Below are 21,831 nucleotides of genomic sequence, written 5' to 3' on the forward strand. Positions count from 1 at the left end.
GAAGCAACCAGCCACCGCCGGCGAGGGAGATCGATCGGCCGCAATGGAACATCATCCCCGTCGCGGGCATGCGTGTATCGTCGATTACGCGCGAGCATAATGTCGCGGAGGGCGACGGTATTTTAATAAACACCGCATCGGGCAGCCCGAGAGTGGATTTTCCGATAACCGTGTTTCCACACGACTTTCCGATATTTCGTCCGTCGTTTCCGCCACCGCCGCCGACGCCGACGCCGACGAGGACGTCGTTCCGATGCCGCGACGGCGACGGCGCGCGGGGGAGGCCATAATTTTTCACGTGCAACCACGTACGCGAATTTCATGGGATTCCAGGCCTTCCAGCACCCGGGAGCAATACGACGAGTACGGGGATCGAGAGTATCGGGCGGCCGAGCGGCTGGGTGATAGGGCGGAGGGTGAGGATTGCCACACCCTTTATCCGGAGTGTCGCAGAAGTGTGCTCGACGCGTTTTCCACGTTGATCACGTGAACGGGGATCTCCACGGGAGCAGCGAGGATGCTGGACGAGATTTCAGAGAGACCTTGAAATTATTCGAGATCTCGAATTGCGGAATGGCTTTGCGGGATGCCGGACTGATCAATCGGGAAATTCGTGCAGAAATCAAGTAGCCAGGCTCGCATGAGAGACCGGTTGCGCTTTCTCCTTGCAAGAATACGACATACATAACAAGATATCTGATATTATTTATTTAAACAATGCGTCCAATGCGAGATAAAATGTACGGATAATTAATTTTTGCGCAAAAAAAGAATACCGTTTGTATCGATTGTAATGAAGTTTTACTTTTATCGCGGTTTTCTTTACAGAAATAAGATTTCTTACCAATAATTTGTCTTTGTTTTATCGTTTCGTCCTCGTGAAGAGATCCTGTGAAAGCGTTTCTACTCTCCTCGTCCCTATTGGCATACCTTTCTTCTCCGATTCCGAGTTTCATTTTCCTAAAAGTACGCGGAGGAAACACGGAGGGAGAGAGAGAGAAAGTTTCGGCGAGTGGAATGCCGGCATTCGATATTAAAGAATCTTCGGCATTTGCAACGCCGGCCTGTTGAAGTTTATCGTGGTTTTTCCGTTACTCGGCCGAAAGAAAAGCTCATCGAAAGTTTTCCTCTCTTACAAGAAGCGATCATCGCGATTTCTTTATGTTGGTTCAAAGTTATGCAGCAAGATCACCGTTTACTTAACGTTTTTTTCCTAATTGTGAAAACTAGATTCTTGCGAGCGTAGTACGCTAAAGTTTATTAAACGTCGAGAATATACATTTAGAGAGAGAATTTCTTTTCTCAAGAAACGGTAAAGTTTGCAAATAATCGCGTGCATATATTTTTATAATTAAACTAATTCCAATGTAAACCAATTAGGTGAATCGATCAAAATTTAGTTTATGTATATATATATATATATGTTCGTATATGCAACACGCGTATACATACCTATCTCCCATAATAATACGTCGTGTAACCGCATTCGCATCTATAACGTGGTATATGCGGTTATTAGTTAATTATTAGGCAATAGACGCACCATATAATTAGTTAAGTACATATAAATAAATAAACTTCCTTTGCGCAGGGTACACAATAATGTCGCGAGGCATCTAAAATACATTATTTAGATTTGTATCCAAAACTGGGATAAACATAAATTCAAAAACCTATTTTCCTAAATTCAAGCTGAAAAATCTCAAAATCAAATAATCGAACATATTTATAATAATTCTTTACCAAACTATAACAAATAATAAAAATATATATAAAAGCCGAGAGTTGTAGACTTTTTATATTTCCTTCTATTATTCCGACCCAGAAATGCATCCTTAACTAAAGCTAAAAACTCCTAGACGTTTCTTGGACTCGGTTTTTAAATGTTTGTATTATTTGAATCCAGCAGTTGACATTCTAATTAATTTTCTCGTCTTTAGTAATTTCTTTCGCAGCAATGTTTTAAGAAATGCCCTTCTCTTTGTCAGTGAAATCAATTTTAATTACGGTTTTACGAGTATAAGCGACCTTCTACGTTCCCAATGATACCATTGCAGTAAACCCCGAGACTCTCTTTATGTTAACGTTTTCCGTAAAGGGTCCCAAGATATTGCAATCAAGGTGCGGCCCTAGATTTGTACGGCACACTGGAAAACCGCTTTGGCATGTTACATCATGGTTTCTTTGCCATAATCTTTTCTTATGTCGCACCATACGCTCGTACGTTACAACGTAAAAATCTCATCTCCTTAAAGCTCCGTAAACACGTGATCTTACGCGCCGTTTCGCGCAGAAACCTTAAACGAGAGTATTTTTCTGGTATTTTTCCGGGTTGCGTGAATTCGTTTCGCCAGTCACAATGGCCGCTCATGACCGCGTGCAGTCTACGTTGTTTCGAGAGATTCTCGAGTTTGCGCAGCATCCGCAGTCGGGAAAGCTAAATTTGATGGAAAAAGTTTCTTCTCTTCGCGGGTCCGCAGAATTTTCACCTAACGTTCGCCCGCACATTTCTGTTCGCCCGCACATTTCTGTTCGCCCGCTGGCTAGTGACAGATGTATGCGCTATGATGTCAATAAGTCATAATGTTTCTTTGGGAAACATACAGATCAGAGCCAAAAAGGAACAAGCTAAATTATCAGTTATCGACAATCGGCGATTATTATTATCTATTAATCAATTCTAAACAATTACAAAATCGATCAATTACGAATTATAAACGCAATTAGTATGTAAAGGGATTGCTCATACAATTTTCACGGGTCATCAAAGAGAGGGGCGTATCCTTTGGCTTTTCGCCGACAGAAAAAGGTCGCTATAAATCTACGGCTTCCTTTTAAATTGTCGGTACATTCAGCTGTTCCTCCCCGTCGAATTTTCGACGCTTTTACGGGGGCTTCCCGAACATTTTCGTGCTTCTCATTCGACAGGATATGCTTGTCTCCGAAGCGGTCGCGGTGAATAGAAACGATTTACTGCCGCGACATCCGCTCACCACCACCAATATTTTCCTCCACTGCCTTCCACCCCTTTCTACTTCAGGTGGAAGTATTACCTGATATTGGGTGGAGATTGCAAATTTGCTTGTCGGCAAGAAGATTTGCATGGATATGATGGCGTCATTCGATTCGCCTGACTGACAGCTGGAAATGTTCGCTGGCGCGGTGTATATCGCCGTAACGTCGTCGTGACGTAACGTATCGATCGTGTTTTTTGAGAGAGAGATGGCCAATAGCTATTGAGACAATAAAGCAAATCGCGTTCTCTCGTGATGTGACAGTGTCAAGCGTCTATCACAACTTCGCAAATTTCGTCATTGGTATGGTATCAATGTAAGAGTATTAATATCGTAAGAAAGTGTAAGACTTAGCTTCGAGACATTCGCTCGCGAGAAGAGTTTTAATAAAGCGGATTATATCACTTATTCCAAATCGTTGCTTCATCCTCCTCTTCCTCTTCCTTGCTCTTTCTTGCTGTTCTTCCCCGCATATTCTACCTTGCTCACAGGCTTGAGCACCAGACCAACATTAGTCCAACCGTATAAATTAATTGCTGCGCGTCCAATCCCGTTCTGTTCTATTCTCTCTCTCTCTCTTTTTCTCGTCACATTCTCCTCCCCATCATCATTTCGCCCTCGAAATTTCCCTCGTATTCGACGGAGATCCGAGAGAGGCCCTTGCGTCTTCCACCGCTCTGTCTGCTTGCTATCGTTTGGACCAGTTGCGATTCTCGACCTCGCGACCTCTCTTTTAGAGACTCAACGAATCAATTTCAGAGAAAAGGAAGGAAAGGTAGCAAGCGTATTTCTTACATGTGTAACGTGCATCTGAAGCTATTTTTTTCCTGAGATCTAAATTATTCGTTGCTTGTCTCGCCGCGCTGAGCGATTCAGTCCTTGTAATTAAGAATGTATCCTCGATGACCGGAAGCGAGAGATGGAAAGTTAAACAGTGCTGTTTAGCGGTTGTGTGAGAACGACTTCCTGATATTTGTTCTTCAACAAAGGTGTAAGTGCATTGCTTATCTGTCACATTGCACGAAACGTTATTCATGGAAACGAAGTGTCATCCACTTAGAGCTATCGGATCGAGGGATGAAGATCTTATGAGAAAGTTGTTGACGCATGGCTGCGTTATTCTGGTAAATCTAGTTCATTGATCAATTTCACGTACAGAGTCAAAAGGAAGAAAATTAAAAATTCAGACTCGTATCATCCGAGTATTTTGGAATTGATGCTACCTTGGAAAATGTCACGAGGTCGATAATTTAGTCAAGAGTTGCAAATGATAGAAAATAATATACCTTCTGTAAATTATTCTGACATAATATGTTGACAAAAATTAATGAAATAAATATTAGAAAGATAAATATGAAAAAGAATATATGAAAATTGTATGAAAAATGTAATAGATTAGTGACATACAATTAAATAATAATAAATAATAAATAATAAATTATTAAATAGATAATCGCAATATTTCTTGAATAATAAATTACTATTTATTTATCGATATATACTTCTCTTATTAACTACGTAAATATAAAAATTTGATATTTGGAATATTTATTAATATTTATACAAATAATTTTGTTGCTGCAGTTGACATCTATTTAAAATATTTAGTAAAGTGAAAATAAAAACGGATTGTTGTAATCGTAGATCTAGAACGTTTAAATTTGCGTTCATCAAATAGTAATCTACTATCTTTCTCTAAAAGCTTGCCATTTATCGCATAAAAATTGAGGTAAGCTTAAAAACTAATATTTAAACTGTACGTTGTCCTCCCGTGTACGTGTACACCACATGTACGTACACTAAGGTGCATTGATTCGAGTGGTAGCAAATATTTATATTAATATTTATTAATATTACTATATATAATAATATATATATATATATATATTACATGTATATAATATTATAATATACACATATATATAATATATATATATTAATATTAATAAATATATATATTCGCTACCATGCGAATTAATGCACCTTAGTGTACATTCACTCCTATTTTACAAATCGCACAAGTATTATATGTTCATAAAAAACAGACATAATACAATAAAGCAAAACACAGATCTCGAGAGAATGAGTGACGTGATTCTATTTTGCGTGTTGACTCAAAAGCGAGTTAATGTCCATGAGCTGCCGAGTTTATAACGGTATGCCATCTTTTGCGAGGATCAATTACAGAGGGAAAATTTCGCTGGTTGCAATTTCTCGTTTCCGTCGTCAGTGGCGGTCGACGGTGGAGGAAGGCAGACGAATAAAGGGATATTACTGATCCCTTTACCCGGTTAATCTCTTCTCCACCTAGCGAGTCCGCGGTGTACGCGCAGCGGGCAGCATGCGGAATGTATATTGCGCGTTTTTCGCATTTACAAAGGGGCGTCGTTACCGCCGAAACGAAGTTGCCTGCCGTGCGTTGTCCGCCCAACTCATTTCGAGGGCTTTGCAGATTGCACCATGTCGCATGCCGCGCATAAAGGACGCAAACTAAATAACGCGGCGGTACCGTGCAACGAAGGTGAAGCCTCGGACTCGTGGGGCGTGGGCGACCGATGCATCTTGCGAAATGAGAAACCGGACGGAGATATCGGATAATGCATACGTCACGATCCGCGAAGTAATGTTAGCGTTCTGCTGCACCGCTATTATCTCGCGTATCAAATGGAATACGCTGCACAACGATAGAAAGTCGGACTCGCGAATTGAGTTTTCCAAAGTGGAGCTTCAGCATTTCCGCGGAGATGCTTTTGTCCATTTGCAGGCATCGCTGATGCGGTTTATCCAATTATCTTGCAGACGCGATATACGGTTTCGGTATTTGGACATTCCAAGCACGGATGCCTCGATGTCTCGATGCTTCCCGCACGAGTTCAGCCGGGATCATCGTGCAATGTCAATGTCCCATCGCGCGTGTAAAGTCTGCTTAATGTCTCGTAGCTTTTAACGAATTTCGCGATGAGATTACGCTGCGCTGCGCAATTGCGGATGTCCGAATGGCGCGAACATCCGTCGCAATCTGCGTAATGGACATCCGTAACAGCACGCTCGGATATCCGAACGTTCGAACGATTGCTCCGATCGCTCGCGAGTCTATAATTTTGCAATGCCGAATCGCGCATTTTCAATCAGCTCTGGACTTTGTGCACGAGACATCGCAATAAGTATAATTTTCGAAATTTTAATCTTCCTCGACTTGGAGATTTTCTTCGTCATTCCTTCGGACTCTGACGGCGCGCATTCTATTCTTTCGCTCAGAAAACCTGTTTTGATTTTTAATGATGTTTGGCAATTTTGTAAATGGATTATTTACAGTCTCTAATGTTGCTAATTGCATATCGAACAATGAAGTCGAAATTTTCGGCGAACAGTAACAACAACGTTATTATTATTATGTTATGAGCAATCGAATGGAATTAATACATTCCTATTATTCGATTACGTTATCATTATTAGATTGTGGAATTAACGCTGCTAGTGATGTATACGCGAGAGCGAAATTACGAAGACGCGGGGGGAGATCATAAGGAAGAGAGAAACAGAGAGAGAGAGAGAGAGAGAGAGAGAGGACGGCAACAGCCGAGCGGACTTTTGCTCCAGATGAGATCTTAATTCAACTTCGGCCGTTAATCTCGCCGGCACGGAAACGGAATTAATTAAAGCTGCTTAACGGTTGAGACGGGCAATTATTGGCTTTACAACGTTATCGCTCGCCGGGATTAAACTGATACGCCGATGAATGTTTCGGCGTCGCCGGCGTTTGACGCATCGCCAGGGTGTTTGCGCTGTCGCGTGCGCGACTAAACTCGTTCCGTAATGCCAATGGGGGGTGAGAGGGTGAGAGGAGGATCAGGAGCGTTCGTCGGGCGCAAATAGCGCAATGCGTTCGGGGGAAATTACGGTACTCATTACCGGGCGACCCCGACGAGACTCGTGTCGATACGCGTGTATCCTCGAACAAGAGGACGTTCGCCCGGTGGTTCGTTGACCGACGTTACGTGCAAATTACCCGCGAAACGGATTATCGGAATGGCGAGCCGCTAACGCAGTCGACGACGCAATCGCGAGCGCTCTCGAGATGCCGCATCGGCGACGACGTGGCACGATGCCGCGGTTCCTCCTCTGGGTGCTCTCGACCCTTGGCCTCTGGACGGAGTTTTGGCAGTGCCGAGCGATCCTGGTGTATCCCGAGAACACGCTGCTTCAGGTATCCTCGTCTTTGCATCGCGCAGAAAAGAAAAGGAAGGATTTATCGAGCTGGATATTCTTCGTCGCTCACCCTCGTCGCTTAAACGAGCGCGGAGGAGTCTTGTATCATTATTCGATAGCGCCGGTTTGTTCTCCCTGGCGACGCCGCGAGCCATTTTCAGTATTGCAAATGTTATTCCGACGCTACCAACGCGGTGCGATATTTTTGGGATAAACAAAACTTCAATAAAATCGCGACGGTCCTAAAAGCCATACTGTTTAACGTACATGACACGCGCGCATTGAATACTAAAATTCGACATATCGGATCGCTTTTTCGCCGTGCTCATGAATTTATCTTCCACTTCGCAGGTTTTGATTGATGATAAAAAATTTTTGCCGTAGGAAGAAATTGCGTGCTGACCGAATGCGCGATGATATAGGCTATTAAAATGGCATTTATCCGCGCGTACCGATCGTTGCGAGAGATTCCTGTTTGTGTGCCTCTGGTCGACAAAATACTACCACTGTCGCCTTATTAAATATTTATTCGCAGGTCACCGTCGCTCTAATTAGCACATCTAATCTGGCAGGAGAGGGATTACTGCCTCTCTCTACAAAAAGGGCGTTTGCGAGATGAAGAGTTCTTGTAATTCTCGTAATCATTTTGCAGAAGAACGAGTGTCTTCAGAAAATTCAACTTTCCGAATTTGTAATATCAACAATTTTCATGTTCCAATAAAGATAGAACGGGGCGCGATTGGATTATCGAAAATAAACGATCGGAGAGACGTTCGAAGCGTTTTCCCTGCAATTTCGATGTCTTCCCCGGAGATATAATTCCGGAAAATCTGTTCGACAGTTTACCCTGGGTGTCTCGGTGCCGGTGGTGGTGACGAAAAGGGGCGGTGTCGCCTTCAACTCGGCAGTTCAAATCAACTACGTTCTACCTTGGAACGCGTCGCAGTTTGAGCCGACGATAATTCCCGCCAGGCACATCAGGGACCTCGACTTGCAGGATACTTACGTCGCCATCGAGAATCTTCTGGACGAGTAAGTCGCGTCAATACGTCATACGTATACGTAAAGAATTTCACACTCTATTCCAGGAGGTATCCTCCCTCTTTCCCTCTCTCTCTCTCTCTCTAACGCGAGACTTGACGAAAAGATACCAGGACGTTTACCTGACCGTTGTACGCGTTAATTAAATTCGTTGAGAATGAAACGGGAAAGTCGCATGGAGACGCCGATAATTCCCGGACAGATATATATCACTGGTTTCAATTTGTAGGACACTTACAGCGCGCCATTCGAGATTGGTCGAACGAGCGCGGGTTGCCGACCTCGTTTATTCGCACCTTTTGTCCACTTTCATATACAGGCGATTCGGCGGAACAAGCGCGCAATTTTACTCTCGATGTCCCTCGCCGCGCCGCGTTTGCACAATGGTAGGCCGGCGGTGGAGGATTTGAATTTCGAATCGGAAGAACAAACGCCGCGCATTACCGGACGAAATTGCCCGATGAATCGGCAAACATGGCAGAAGCGCGCGAGCGCGAGTAAATTCGTAATTAACTTAGCTGCACCGACGATTGTGGCCGTTTAATCGGAAACCCGCACTTTTGTCTCGACGAGAGACGTATCTTTTTTTTTCTTTACACTTTCAAGCGAATGTCCGAAAACCATTGACGTCGGTACGGATAGCAGCTCGTGTCGAAAATTTACGTCATCGCATTCAAAGTAATTATTGTTGTTGAACCGAAGATAGTACGAAACTATGCGGGACGCAATTAAAAGTTCGACCGATGCGAATTCTGCCGACGTAACGTACTTTTAGCGACAAAGGGCGCCTTCTCTCTCGGGCCCTTCGTCACTCCCCGTGTGCTCGTCCTACATAAGGGAACGTTGCCACTCGCAGGATCACAGGGCGGGTATAAAGGCGGCGACTCGAACGTAAATTAATTGGGACATAAGGCAATTACCTCGCTGGGATGGTGGGTGGTACAGACGCAGTGGCGTACGTAATAGGCGAACGGCCCGCTTCCTGAGACGACGTGCATAATAAGAAATCCTCAGTTGGCGAACAGCGAGCGTAAACGTAGACATTCCCAAGAATTTCTCACGGAAATATGTAACTCTTGCAGATAAATAATTTTATTTTTCCGCGAGCAAACAATTCGTGCGAATCTCGAGAAACGCTTCTCGCAAAAAAGTTTTGGCGTTTTCGCATCCGCCCGATCGTCTGCCAAAGATCTCACCGTGGTATCGCTTGGATGAAACCGCCGCGGTGTCGGATTAAAATAAGAAGACCGATACGGAAGAATAGGTCAAGCGCAAGGAGTCCACGAGACCGCGAAGTAAAATTTAACGTTGACTCTTCAGACACGGTTGGCGGGATGGCAGACAGTGCCTTCTGAGGACCATTTGCGAGCTCGCGGAGACGCCCCTACGCAGGGACCGGCAGGACATCCTCGAGGAAGTGATCCACTTAATTTTAACGTAAGTCAATTTCCGCATTTCGGTATTCTCGCACTTTGACTCGCGCCGACTCGAGCGGATTCGATGTACCTACATTCCGCGCGCTTTTCCAGAAACGAGATTTATCACCGGGAGAGTCGTGAGTAATGAATTCCCTTGGAAGTTCTTAATAGCCGGTGTGTTCGTTAGGAATAATGTGGAGCCTCGGCCTCGGGATATTAGCCGTGTGCAAACGTACATCTCATGAAATGGTGGGTTACAAGCCAGAAATCACGTTCTGTTACAAAGCGACCCTTGTCACGTCGCGCACAGAACCGTCACACAATCTAACGTACAACATTACCATTACGGTATCAAATATATGAGGGGAAATGTGTTTTTCGTTCATCTTCGCGGCTTCGTTATCGCGAAGCGACGACGGAGGCACGCGTGCGTACGATATCGTGATCCGAGTGCGTTACGTCGAGCAATAATCGAAATTCGGTCTCAAAATAAAGCGCGTAGCAAATACGCGCTCACGTAGGAACCAACCCCACGGTAAACCCCTGTGCAAATAGGCGAAAATGTGTGCACAGGCGGGACTTAATTTCAGTGAGTCGCAGCGCACGTGCACAATCGTCCGAAGCGTGAAATCCGTTACTAACGCAGCGGCGACGTCTCGCAAAATCCTAATTGAGCGTTAGTCGAGTGGCAGATGGTTGTTACATCGTGTAAAATATTCGCCCCGTCCACGCCCCCCCCCCCCGCCTTGCCGCGAATTTGCTATTCCAAACGCGCCCACGTCCGCGTGTGTTCGAAGGAAATTGCGCCCGGGCCAACGCCACGCTAATTGCGACAAAGTTAGACGCGCGTGCATTAAGTTTCTAAATGGAAGTGTTTCGCCCGTCCCAGGTTTTCGTCCCGAGGCTCCCGCTTTGTAACTACCTCGTTCGCGAGCTTACCCAGGAATTTCGCGAAACAACCTCACGAAACGCCGATGTATACCGGAATCATGTGTCCGTAACTCCGCGGCAGAGCTCCCGTTGTCAAGTATATTTCGCGAATTAATACCGAGCGTCCACATTAATTGCCGGCCATGCAAATCTGAGACCTATCGGGTATCCTAGGCTCCGCGTATGGACGCGGTATTGGCTCAATAATTAACACGCGAGATGGAATAAATGATCGCGTACATAAACATCGACGTAGATTGCATCGAACATTACACAATGCAGCGAGAACTGCAATTTTGATGTATTACGATAACCGATGTCATTTAGTCTGTCCATTCGCTGAAACACTAGAAATAATATTTAAAAAGAAAGATTGTGCAATAATTATTAGGCTCTATGATAATGGTAATTCCATTTTCGCGTATGAATTATGCCATAAAATACATCGTAAGTACCAAACGAAAACTATCTGATAAAAATGGAAATTCCGGGGTGATAACGAGTGCCTGAATTGCGGGAATTACACTTGGGGAGGTATCGGATAACGCTCGATGCGGTTGAATAACCTAAGGCTCGATGGGGAAACGCTCGAAAACGATTTAATCTGAATCTTCTCCACAGGCCCACGGAGGACTTGCCAGTAGCGATTAATTCCAGCTACCGGAGCGCCGACAAATTGTATCAGGAAGCCGAGCGATTGGGTAGATCTGGCGGCGATTGCATCTTAACATATCCCGATTGCATCGAGTCACCGTTGGAATCATTTACAGAGATAGTATTTCCTTAAGAAATCGAATCCCGACTTCGTTCGCTTCCGGCTTGAGTCACTCATTCGATTATCGTCGCGTATGAGCGTACGCACTGTGCGTGTCGGCTCATTATCTGCTTGGTTCACCTGAACAATGCGCTCGGCAACACCAATTAATGGCTTGAAAAGACGAATATGCATCTAATTGAATTCATTTTCGAACCTGAGGCTTCATTTAATCTGGTACACGTACTAATTAACCGGAGCGTAAGTACCGAGAGTGAACGCCACAGCGGACTCGATGCACCGAGGCATCGTCGCGCGAATTAAATTCGAGTAATTACGTCTCTTCATAGAAGGCACCGATCCGGAGCGTCAATCGATTCGGGCTGCATTCCGTCGCGAACGCAAAACGACGAATGAAAGAGGTACTAAGTAAATTTCGCTGTCGGATCTCTCCTTAAAGATACCGTAAAGATACCTCGAGAAGAGCGGTATATAGGTGGAGCGTCTGATCTTCCTGCTACGTGTCCTTTCCACCGGGCCCTTTATCTGGATTCGTAAATACTGTATTCCCCGCCCCTTGCTGGCTTCCTCCCATTTTCCTGCCTTCCTCTACGGCTCTCACTTTATCCACGCTTCCTCCCTTCTCGTTTGCCAAGTATCTTTCACCGTCTTTTCCCTCCGCATGTCTCGCACCATCAAAACTTACGTATCTGGAAGTTCATGCGCAGGCACGAAGGCACTTGTGAAAGACGATCCGCGGCTCGGATGACGATAGTTCCTTCGTTCTGGACGATGATGGAGCACACCTAGTCACGCACTTTCGCATGTCGGAGCGAGCTCACGTACGGGCACACATGACGCAGAATTGGCGGCAAGCGATCACTCCTTCGATCCTTCGTGAGATTTACAGTCAATTTTTGTTAGCAGAAGTGTCGAAAGATTGATAGTTCTCGCGCTGTAAGCCTTCGAGGGCGAAGGGTTTCTCACAGACTGAAACTCGTTTCCGAAAAACGAGTGGAAGAGATCGTACTTCACGGTTGATTCCAAGTTGAACTGAATTCCAATTTAATGAGGAAGCCTTGATAAGGAGATGTAATTTTGATGAGGTATTAACAATTAAATAACGGGGACATGTCACATTAAAAATGCAAGATTCGGATTGATCGTCTCTCTTGACACTTTCTGCTGAGGAAGAATGACGTGAGAGAGAAAAATTGCTCGAAGGAACTGAACGTCGACAGAACATTTTATCGTGATCAGTGCAAGATTTAAATCTATGGGAAAAGTGTGTATTTTATTAAACAATCCGGAACAAATTTATCTAGGTATATGAGAATTGTTTTTTGGAAAGGGTCAGAATATTTAAAGGTGGTATTATCTCGTGCCCTCTCTACCCTCCCTTTTCCGAGATCGCAGAGATGCGTGCTTTGGTGTTAAACGCATTACGCTCTTGGGGTTTAACGGTTACATCCGCGATAATGTTACAGCGGAGGATTACGCGCCTGAAGATTACACGTACGGACAAATAATTAATTCAACGATTAACCGCGTGCAGGTAACAGCACGTGCAATTTTCAGAGAAAGGATGGATTCGCAACCCGCGCATTCGTCTTGCCCGACGTTTCCCGGCGAGAGACTTTTTCTCCGTTTACCATCCAATTCTGTTCAACCGCTTTATTGTGTTCCGGTCTCCTATCTTCATTTATCTTCCGTTTTCTCCATTGCCTCCAATCTTTATTCGTCCGCGTCCGGGACTGCTTTTCCCGACACTCCGAGTGCGAAATATCGGAAACAGGATCGTTCGCGTTATTTCGCGCATAGCGGCTACATAATTTCATTATCGCGCATCAATTAAAACTTTTGCAAGTCATTAACCCCCGGGAATTTACCCCCCCCCCCCCCGACGTAAGGGGAGTAAGAACCACTTTCTCTATTTAGTTCCGTCAGCTCACGGGGGGTTCCTTCTTTCTTTCCGCGACCCTATCTTCATTTATCTCGTCCGGCTTTTCTCTTTCTCCTTACGTACATTATCCCCTATCCACCGTCTCTCCTCCCCGATCGTTCCCTACCTCCCGTGTTTGCCTTCGCGTTTCTCGGGACTTTAAAGCTTGAGCGTGTAATCTTCTTGTTCCAAAACTTGTTCCGCGCGACACCCCTCTTATCCGGAACTTGTCGCGGGCATTCTCACCTGGGGCAGAGGTAGTGACAACTTTCTGCAAACAGTGATTACAAAGGCAGAACTGACAAACATTTGAAGCGCGGGGGTGGAAGAGGAAGCGCGAGAGGGAAGGGTGAACAGAGAAGATTGCCATCTATCTCGCGACGGTATCCGGCTGCCACTTTCCGCGCGTTTTCGCCTCCATTGTTCAGAGTTCACAAAGCAGTTCACGAAACTTGCCATTAACTTTAAGCAACATTATACTCTTACGAAGTGTATTTCACGGTATTACAACGTTGTGTTATGTTATTACGTGCGCTACATTTTTCGACCGCGCTGCCGTGATTTAATCGGACGATGTCGAGAGACGGAAGATGGGGCGCACGAGATGCAAAAGTGATTTGCATAACAATGATTGATTACGCCTGACATCGCGCGGCGTCATTTCGTGTCGTTTACACGCGCGACGAAAGCAAACGCGGGGCTGAATTCAGCGTAAGCAGATAAAATATAATTCCGGTAGATTTATTCGCCGCGGATGAGAATAGCGTAATCCAGGTTTAACGATGAAATATAATATTCGGTACGTTCAAATGTATTTTACGTTTCAAGCTTATGTGTACAGCGAATAATTACTAAGGGCGACGAGAATAATATCGCAATTTCACGAGGCACAATACGCATACTCGCAGGAGCACATACATACATGAAGAAGTTTACGTGAAATTAATTTTTATAATAAAAGTTTTGAGGCAATAAATTAAATTTTTATTCTCAGGATTGTTAAATCAGAAAAAAACACTTAACACTTTCTAAGGGAACTGCTTTAGATGTTCTATTTTACACATGTTATTATAAATTAATTCTCTCACGAAAAAACAAGCTAATTACGACATAAAAAGGGAGGATTTAAGGGAGGTTTTATAAAATGTTTCAACAATTAAAAAAATTGCGTATTTTATTATGTCCGCTCTGTGATGTAATACGCTTTTGCCGAAAGCGGAAACGGATCGGCGGAATTTCGAGAACATCAACCGTTAATTTCAAAAGCATCCCAGTTCCTGCTCTGGTCGCGACTGTCTGCCGGTCTGTGCACACGAGATTATTTGAGCGTGTTTGACCATAATTCATCGCAGGTGTCGACTCGCTGAGCAAGCAATTCGTGCGGCTCTACGAATTTACGTTAATTTCCACGAGGCGGGCCATGTGCGCCGGTAGAAGTTTCCAAAAGCGGGAAGTAGAAGCGGCCGGTTAAAGTCAGACAAGCGTGCGTATGCGCCGCTCCTGCAACAAGTTTACCGTGTTCTCGCTCGTAAGATTGAAAGTACGCTCGCACTGGATGAAACACGTGTCCTTTACGGATTAAAAGCAATTTCAACTTTTGCGTATCAAATTTACAGCCGCGAAGCTTGACGCTCGCTTTCTTTCATAAACGTTGACCGCGCGGCCATATTCATCCTGTTCAACTCGCGCAATTCGCGTCAAGTCGCAGGGAACGAGGGAATCGTAACAAAATATGAGCTCGCGATTTTTGCCAGGAAAAGCAAATTCCCCGAGGAATAAGTAAGGACCGCGAGTAAGAATTCTCAGTGCAGAGTGAGATGTTACGCGGTGTGAGGCGAGCTTAAAATTCGCGGGGACGATGTCGAATCTCCGGCAAGGATAACGACGACGATGACGACGATGAGAACGAGGGTTTCCCCTCGAGTGATACCTAAAAACTTTTCCGGGTGCCAAGCATTAGAGTTATTTACCGCGAGACGCTCCTTTTTCGGCGACCACTCGCCACGGCGAAGTGCGAGGGCAACGCGATACTTACACGAGGCTGGCCATAAAAGCCGCCATAAATTGCGCCCTTGATAAAAGTAGCTATATTTAGAGCCGGCCACCCGCGGGGTACACCCGAATACGAATTCATTCATCCTGACAGTGGCAGCGCACATTTTATCCCCGGAATACGATGCGGGTTCAAGGATCGCGTTCCTCTCGACTCGGGATTACGCTTGTGCCTCGTGTGCGTTTCGCGTGCATAAAAGGGATAACATCGAAAGCGCGCGTGAGCTTACACATAATAGCATTATACATATAAGCATTTATATAATTCCATAATAAATTTAAGCCAAGCGGAACGTTCGAACGTGTAAGTGACAGAATAAACGATATCGTGTCATACTTTCGTTATGTATTAGATTCTGATGGCGAAAAGGCTCTTTCTATTTTCCATTCTTATATTATATTGTGCACGGGACGCAAGTTTCGCGTCCAGACCGAGAAGACAGAAATTGTACCCGCCACCACTCGTCTTCCCGTTCGGAGGGACAATCAAGGTACTTTTAAGCGTTTTTAAATATACGTACAATGTAAAATAGATATATTGCTCAACATAAACCAATGTAAAATAACAAAACAAATTGCATAATAAAGTTATCTCATTTTCTTTATCATCTTCAAAGCAAAGTTTCTCGCTTGCTCTCGGGAATGAATGAAGACTCACGATTAATTTTTGAAGCTCTTCTTATGCTTTGTGCGCGTTAGAAGATTCTGCTGAGCAGAGTTCTCCCGGAAGTCGCGCCAACTAATTACACCCTCGCGATGTAATATCTCGCGTCGACAACCGTCTTCTAGCCGACAAGCCAATGACACCCTCATCCCTGGATATACTAGACTTCCGTAGTCACCTTGCAGTCTCACGGAAACAAAGTTTCCACGTACCGGCGCTCAAAGAGACACTCTTTGAATAGTGAAGTTTCAGCTTAAACGCAGTTAGTTTTACGCGATTACGCGCGATGCTTCGCCGTTGCAATATCGATCGCGAGGTGAGAATGTAATTCGCGTGGATCTACATAAAGCGATATCTGCATAGTTGCACGTTACATAATTACATTACATAATTGATAGTTTGAGTGAAACACATGCATGTAATTATTTGCATATTTCACCGGGAAAGCGCTATTTATTGGCATGTAAAATGAAAGAGACGTTTTATGAACAGTCGGATATTTGATGAAATGTTTTACATTTATGCATGTTGAATTTCTAATAATTTTAATTATCTGAAACTGATGAAATTTGCTTACGGACGCTACTTTATTTTTATCATGCTAGTCTTATTTGATTTCTTCTCAAACTTTATTAAGTTCTCCAATAAAATTCACGTTTATACCTGCATATCGCATGTGCCCGTAATTTTCATTACACGAGTTTGTTCCGGTCGTTTCAATCGGAGAAATTAAAATAATTCCGAGGACAAAGTAGCGAGGCGCGCTAAATTCTCTTAAGCACAAGTTTTACGTCACGTTAATAGTGCTGTTAACGTCTTCGACAGTGCGGGAAGCAGCCGAATAAATTTAAATAGCGAGAACGCCCCAGCATTCGCCGCAGAGACGCGATTGATAATTAACTGCAGTTTTATCTGTCGTCCGCCCTCGAATTCCCTAATTAAATCGGAAAACTCTGGGCCGCGGTTTTCGCTTGCCGCGACAGACGAGACGGCTCGGTGTCGCGATGGGTTGTTTGTCTTGGGTTCCCGCTGCCTCCGCAGCGAGATTCCCGGTTATTAGTACTGCCCTCCTTTCTCCCTTGAAAGTGAAGAGAACTTAGCGGATATTAAACGAAAACTCAACGGATTGTATCCGGCCGGTGTGTAAATATGCCGTTTTAAAAATGTCCGGAGGAGTAGTCGGAAAAATGAGTGAATATCAGCTTTCCGTTCACGCTTTTCACCCTCCGAGGGTGATTGTAATCGTGATAATCATAGGGAATGGAGGACGGGCGACGGTCGTTTTAAACTTAAAATTATTCCGAGAACAAAGTAGCGAGGCGCACTAATTTTTTTCTTTTAAATTTAATCGAGTAACGCGTTTGAAAAATTCATTTTAAACTCTGTTTCCATTATTAGAAAGAAATGTATCGAGACGAATACACACGAGTGAAAAGTAAACGAGAAAGCGCGGTGTTCCGAAAGAATAAAGAATTCGGCAGCACGAGTTGAGTGTACGCGTTCAGCCACGTTTTTCGCCGTTCGTTTGCCGAATGTACGAAATGAAAAATTCCGCGCGCGCGGCCGGAAGTGCACGACGTAAGACGCGAGTGTGCAAATTCGACATATCCGGGTCAATGCACGCAGTTGGCTGTCGGAACGCAGCATGCCGGCGAAGCGAGGCAAATTGGCATCGATTGTTCGTGTTATAACGCCAAATAGTCGATTGCCTTCGTCAAAGAGAGGAAGAGAGAGTGAGAGAGACTCTTTAATCCAAGAAGCGGCGCGCGCGGCAATTGTAAATATTTAAATGTGCGCCTGAAAACGCAGGCAGCCAAAAGGAAAAGCGAATTGGACACGTTCGGGTCGCTGCACGTGCAAACTCGCGAGAATTATGTCGAGGTTTGATTGTGATTCGTAACGGGAGACGAGACAAGGCGCAAGGACAACGCTGACAAATCCGATTTTGTATGTCACCCCTTGCGGAATTACATCTTGCGTGGCAATAATGTCTTTGCGGGCAATGCACTCGTAAACGGAGTGCGGTCCTGAATACGTCTCGCGAATGCTTTTGTTACGTGCGTACTTGGTACAGCGATACTGAATTACGACCTTTGTTGAATATCGTGAGGGAAGCGAAACCAGCATGCCGATTCAAAGAGAAGCAGCTCACGTTCCTCTTCTGCGGAAGGTGTCCCGGAGAACGTCTCGTGTCGCGTTAACCAACGTGCGAATGCAGCCGAAACGAGAATAAATTTTCGTGTAAACATCCAAGATAAACGGAAACCTCGTTGTACGATCGTGCAATGGAAGGGAGATTCGAGATTTCTAACGCGAATAAATCCGGAAAGTAGAATGGTGATTGGGGAAAACAAGATGCCGCGAGTGCAGCTGCGCCCGCGACTAGTGCAGCGCATCTTCGTTTCCCGGAAGGAGATGATTTTAGAATGGGATATCGATCCCTCGCGCGCTCGCCTAGGTTCCTACAAGTAAGGCAAGGGCGGCAGCCGATCCACCCCACGCGGGACGACGAATTCAGATTCCACTGGTGCATCCGCGTCGCTGCATAGTGGAAACGTTGCACAATTTACAGTGGCTCGGTGACAACGACAGAGAAGCGGAGAGAGATGAGTCAACGAAACACTACAGACGAGACACAAGAAATTGATAGAACAAAACAAGGAAGACGGGCGACATAATTTCTTGAGAATTGCAGAGAAAAGAAAAAGTTCCTTAAGTATTCTTGAGAACTAAGAGAAATCATGAGAAACTAAGAGAGGTACTATTAACAACTTTCTTGAGACCTGCATGTGTTACGGAAAAAAGCAACCTATTGAGAAAGGAAAAAGAACTGTCTATTGAAAACTGACGCATATGCGACGCGTCACTTGTATTTTCTTGAAAAGCGGAAACACTGAGGAACAACATGAAACTGACAACAGTGCGTTTTGGCAACGTCCGTCAGCTCTTGCATAAAGAACACGAGGCATCTAAGCAAATCTAGGAGCGCCGCTCGCCATAAAAACTGATGCCGCAGAAAGGACAGGTCTGGCGAGTCGCCAGAGAGCTGTGTATGTGGCACCTCTGTCATCTGCAGGCTGCGAAAATGGCATAAGGATGGAGAGACCTTCCCCTAGACGCAGCTGCGCTCAAGATACTCATCAAACCAACGTCGGAGCATACTCCGTTGAAACACATCTTTTTTCCGCGTCATACATTCGTTAGAATTAAGATCACTGTTTGATGCGTCGGAGATTTGCGTGCAGGTAATTCTCGTTTTCTGTTCGCCAGACGATCGATCGATCCACGGTGTCTCGCGAGCGCGCGTTCTTGTCTTTTCCTTCGCGCTTCCGCTCCGTTACCCATCAATCTCTTCCGGGCACGCGGTGCACGATGGTGCATCGCGCGTTTCCGCATTCAACAACGGCCGGTCGATATCATTATCGATATTCGCCGATCCCTCTTGCCGCGTCGTCCGTCAGATCGGACATTCGCGCTTCTTTCTGCTTCTCCTCTCTTCTTCTTGTCCCCTTATTTCGACGAGTGATTTACGACGGCGCGCCGTAATCTCTAAAACGAATTCACGAGTCCTGCTCGTGCGCATCCACCGCGGCCAATTCCGTTCTTTACGACCAGATACTGCCGCATATGAATTTTTATGTCTATCGCGAGATGACATCGGAGCAGTGACGCTACTCGTCTCTCTCGGCTTCCTTCACTGCGGCCGCGTCCCTTTCCACGAAAATCACGAAATTAATTCCCGTCCGCTTGCCGACCCCGCAATCTCAGTCTGTACTTTGCCGGATGAGCGAGCGAACTGCCCCTCGCGATGTTTCCGCTCGCGGTGTGCTCGCTCCTTATCTTCAATCCAAGCAGAAAGCGACGCTTTTATCTCGATCGGCTGAGATAAATCTTCTATTTTCCGGGATAAAAAAAGGATGTTTTCTGGAAGAGCAGCGCAATCGCGGGATTCTTGTGCTTTCCCTCGGAATTGAACAAACGCGCTTGCTCGACTTTACGTGGATTTTCGTAACGCTACGTTAGGTGAAGGATTGTCGAGAATATTGACATCTTTATTGCTTTCTTGGGTTTATTAATCTTCCTTTCGAGCATTCGTGTTCCTTTCGTGAAAATACCTTATTCACGTCATTGCTGTGGATCTAATAAAACGCTTGTTTCGATTTTTGTGCTTGTAAGTAGCGCAGCACGCGACGTTTCACCGCACATAATACCCTAATGTGATCAGACAATATTATATTTACGTATTCATTGCATAAGCTCATCGTGGGAATCTCGTTGCCCGTGGAGATCTCTGGCAGAATTTTGGCTTACGCGCAGAACTTTCAATTCCAATACCTCTTGCCGCAAAACGCCTCGCTCTTCACTGAGTTCTTCGAGGACGCGAAGTCGTCGCGACGACGACGCCGCGAGAATGTTAGCTGGAACGAAAGGATGACCGTCTACAGCCTGCTGGAGGAGGAATTCGAGAGGTGAGAACCGTTTTGTCTGTTGGACATTCATGCACGACACGTGAGAATGATATCCGTGACGACAGCATGCAAAATTTATGTTATTTACACGTGAATGCGCGCGTCCCAGATGAAATCTCACGAGACGCGTGATTTCGAGTAGATAATTTAGGCGTTTCCTTCGCGACAAGAAAAGACAATCTGTGAAAAGAGCATTTTCTGGTAGAATGATCACTTTACACATATTATAGCTCATTAGTTATTAATTATATTAAAATACATGCGTTGGGATAAACAATTGCAACAGATAATCGATGCCGTTCTATAATTTGCTCGTTAAACCTCGACAATGATACTGTAATTGCACGCGCATAATTGCTTCCACTTTTTCAATAATGCGTAGGAGAGGGATAGATGGAAGGGAGTGCATGAAAAAGAGCATATGCGAAGCGGCGATGGCGCCTTTAGAGGACGAAGGACTCGTGGGAGAATTGTTGCACCTCTTGCTCACGTAAATTAATGTTTGATGAAATTTTAGTTTACACTTAAGTAGATTTAAATATCGACACGTTACTGTTACTACGAGTATCAAAACATTTACTGATTTCAGGCCTCAACAAGAGAGTGATTCATCTTTAAACTCCGAGTACTTGGAGGCATTCGAATTCGGACGAGAACATCACGATTGTTCACAAATCTACAGGTTGTGCCCTTCCGGTCAAGGAATTCTGGATCAAATTTCAAAACTGGTGTGATAAGAATTTATGATGGTAGTGCGATCCAGTCAGCCTCTCCACTGATCTGGAAAAAGGATATATCCTTACGTGAAATCGCATGTCAACTTGTATGCGCGCAATTTGTATTTTCGCTTTATAAATTCATTGCGAAATTAATTTTGTCGTCATTCGTTTTGATACCTCGCAATTACTAACGTAGAATAAATCGAACGGGAGAGCTGCTTAGCCGATTAATTAAATTCTCCCGAGCTCGTAAACGGCCGAAGTATCAGACGGAATTGGAGTGCGAACGAAAGAGAAGATTCGACGGCGGACACGATCGATTCGCAGCCAGAAAACCCGCACGGAAAATCGTCGCGTTTAGTTACGCTCGAGTTAAATTAAACGACCGGTGTGTCTCGCGGATTTAACGTTAACCGCGCTTCTACTAATTGGCACGGAACGGTGGAGCGGAAGCTGATAAAGAGAATGGTCGAGACGGCACCAATTCAAGGCAAACTTGGAAGTGCCATTTTCATTGGCGCTATCTATAAAGACGATCATATTCAATTGATTGTTCGTTCCACAATATGCAACAATGTACAATCAATATCTAATGTTTATCTCAACTATTTTCGTCTTA

The 21,831-nt window shown here is 44.8% G+C and overlaps 2 protein-coding genes across 2 annotated transcripts; both read left to right on the plus strand.

The window, feature by feature from the left end:
• The first annotated feature begins 7,119 nt into the window (after nucleotides 1-7,119).
• LOC113562121 lies at nucleotides 7,120-11,399 on the plus strand. The gene is made up of 4 exons (XM_026970435.1): nucleotides 7,120-7,221; nucleotides 8,170-8,255; nucleotides 9,585-9,701; nucleotides 11,234-11,399. Exons 1-4 carry the CDS (start codon nucleotides 7,120-7,122, stop codon nucleotides 11,397-11,399), a joined length of 471 nt encoding a protein of 156 aa, XP_026826236.1.
• A 3,926-nt stretch (nucleotides 11,400-15,325) lies between these two features.
• LOC113562171 lies at nucleotides 15,326-21,329 on the plus strand. Its single transcript, XM_026970588.1, has 4 exons — nucleotides 15,326-15,851; nucleotides 20,282-20,493; nucleotides 20,876-20,983; nucleotides 21,083-21,329. Exons 1-4 carry the CDS (start codon nucleotides 15,720-15,722, stop codon nucleotides 21,225-21,227), a joined length of 597 nt encoding a protein of 198 aa, XP_026826389.1. The 5' UTR covers nucleotides 15,326-15,719; the 3' UTR covers nucleotides 21,228-21,329.
• The last annotated feature ends 502 nt before the right edge of the window (nucleotides 21,330-21,831 follow it).

The sequence above is a fragment of the Ooceraea biroi genome, chromosome 6, assembly GCF_003672135.1.
Source record: "Ooceraea biroi isolate clonal line C1 chromosome 6, Obir_v5.4, whole genome shotgun sequence".
NCBI lineage: Eukaryota > Metazoa > Arthropoda > Insecta > Hymenoptera > Formicidae > Ooceraea > Ooceraea biroi.

What these genes read in the sequence shown, in the direction of transcription:
- LOC113562121 (XM_026970435.1), top strand. Translation starts at nt 7,120, where the DNA reads ATGCCGCGGTTCCTCCTCTGGGTGCTCTCGACCCTTGGCCTCTGGACG. An exon ending in CCGAGAACACGCTGCTTCAG is followed by an intron (nt 7,222 to 8,169) that starts GTATCCTCGTCT and finishes AACGCGTCGCAG; the next exon opens with TTTGAGCCGACGATAATTCC. An exon ending in ATCGAGAATCTTCTGGACGA is followed by an intron (nt 8,256 to 9,584) that starts GTAAGTCGCGTC and finishes TTGACTCTTCAG; the next exon opens with ACACGGTTGGCGGGATGGCA.
- LOC113562171 (XM_026970588.1), top strand. Translation starts at nt 15,720, where the DNA reads ATGGCGAAAAGGCTCTTTCTATTTTCCATTCTTATATTATATTGTGCA. An exon ending in CGTTCGGAGGGACAATCAAG is followed by an intron (nt 15,852 to 20,281) that starts GTACTTTTAAGC and finishes TCATTGCATAAG; the next exon opens with CTCATCGTGGGAATCTCGTT. An exon ending in CTGGAGGAGGAATTCGAGAG is followed by an intron (nt 20,494 to 20,875) that starts GTGAGAACCGTT and finishes AATAATGCGTAG; the next exon opens with GAGAGGGATAGATGGAAGGG.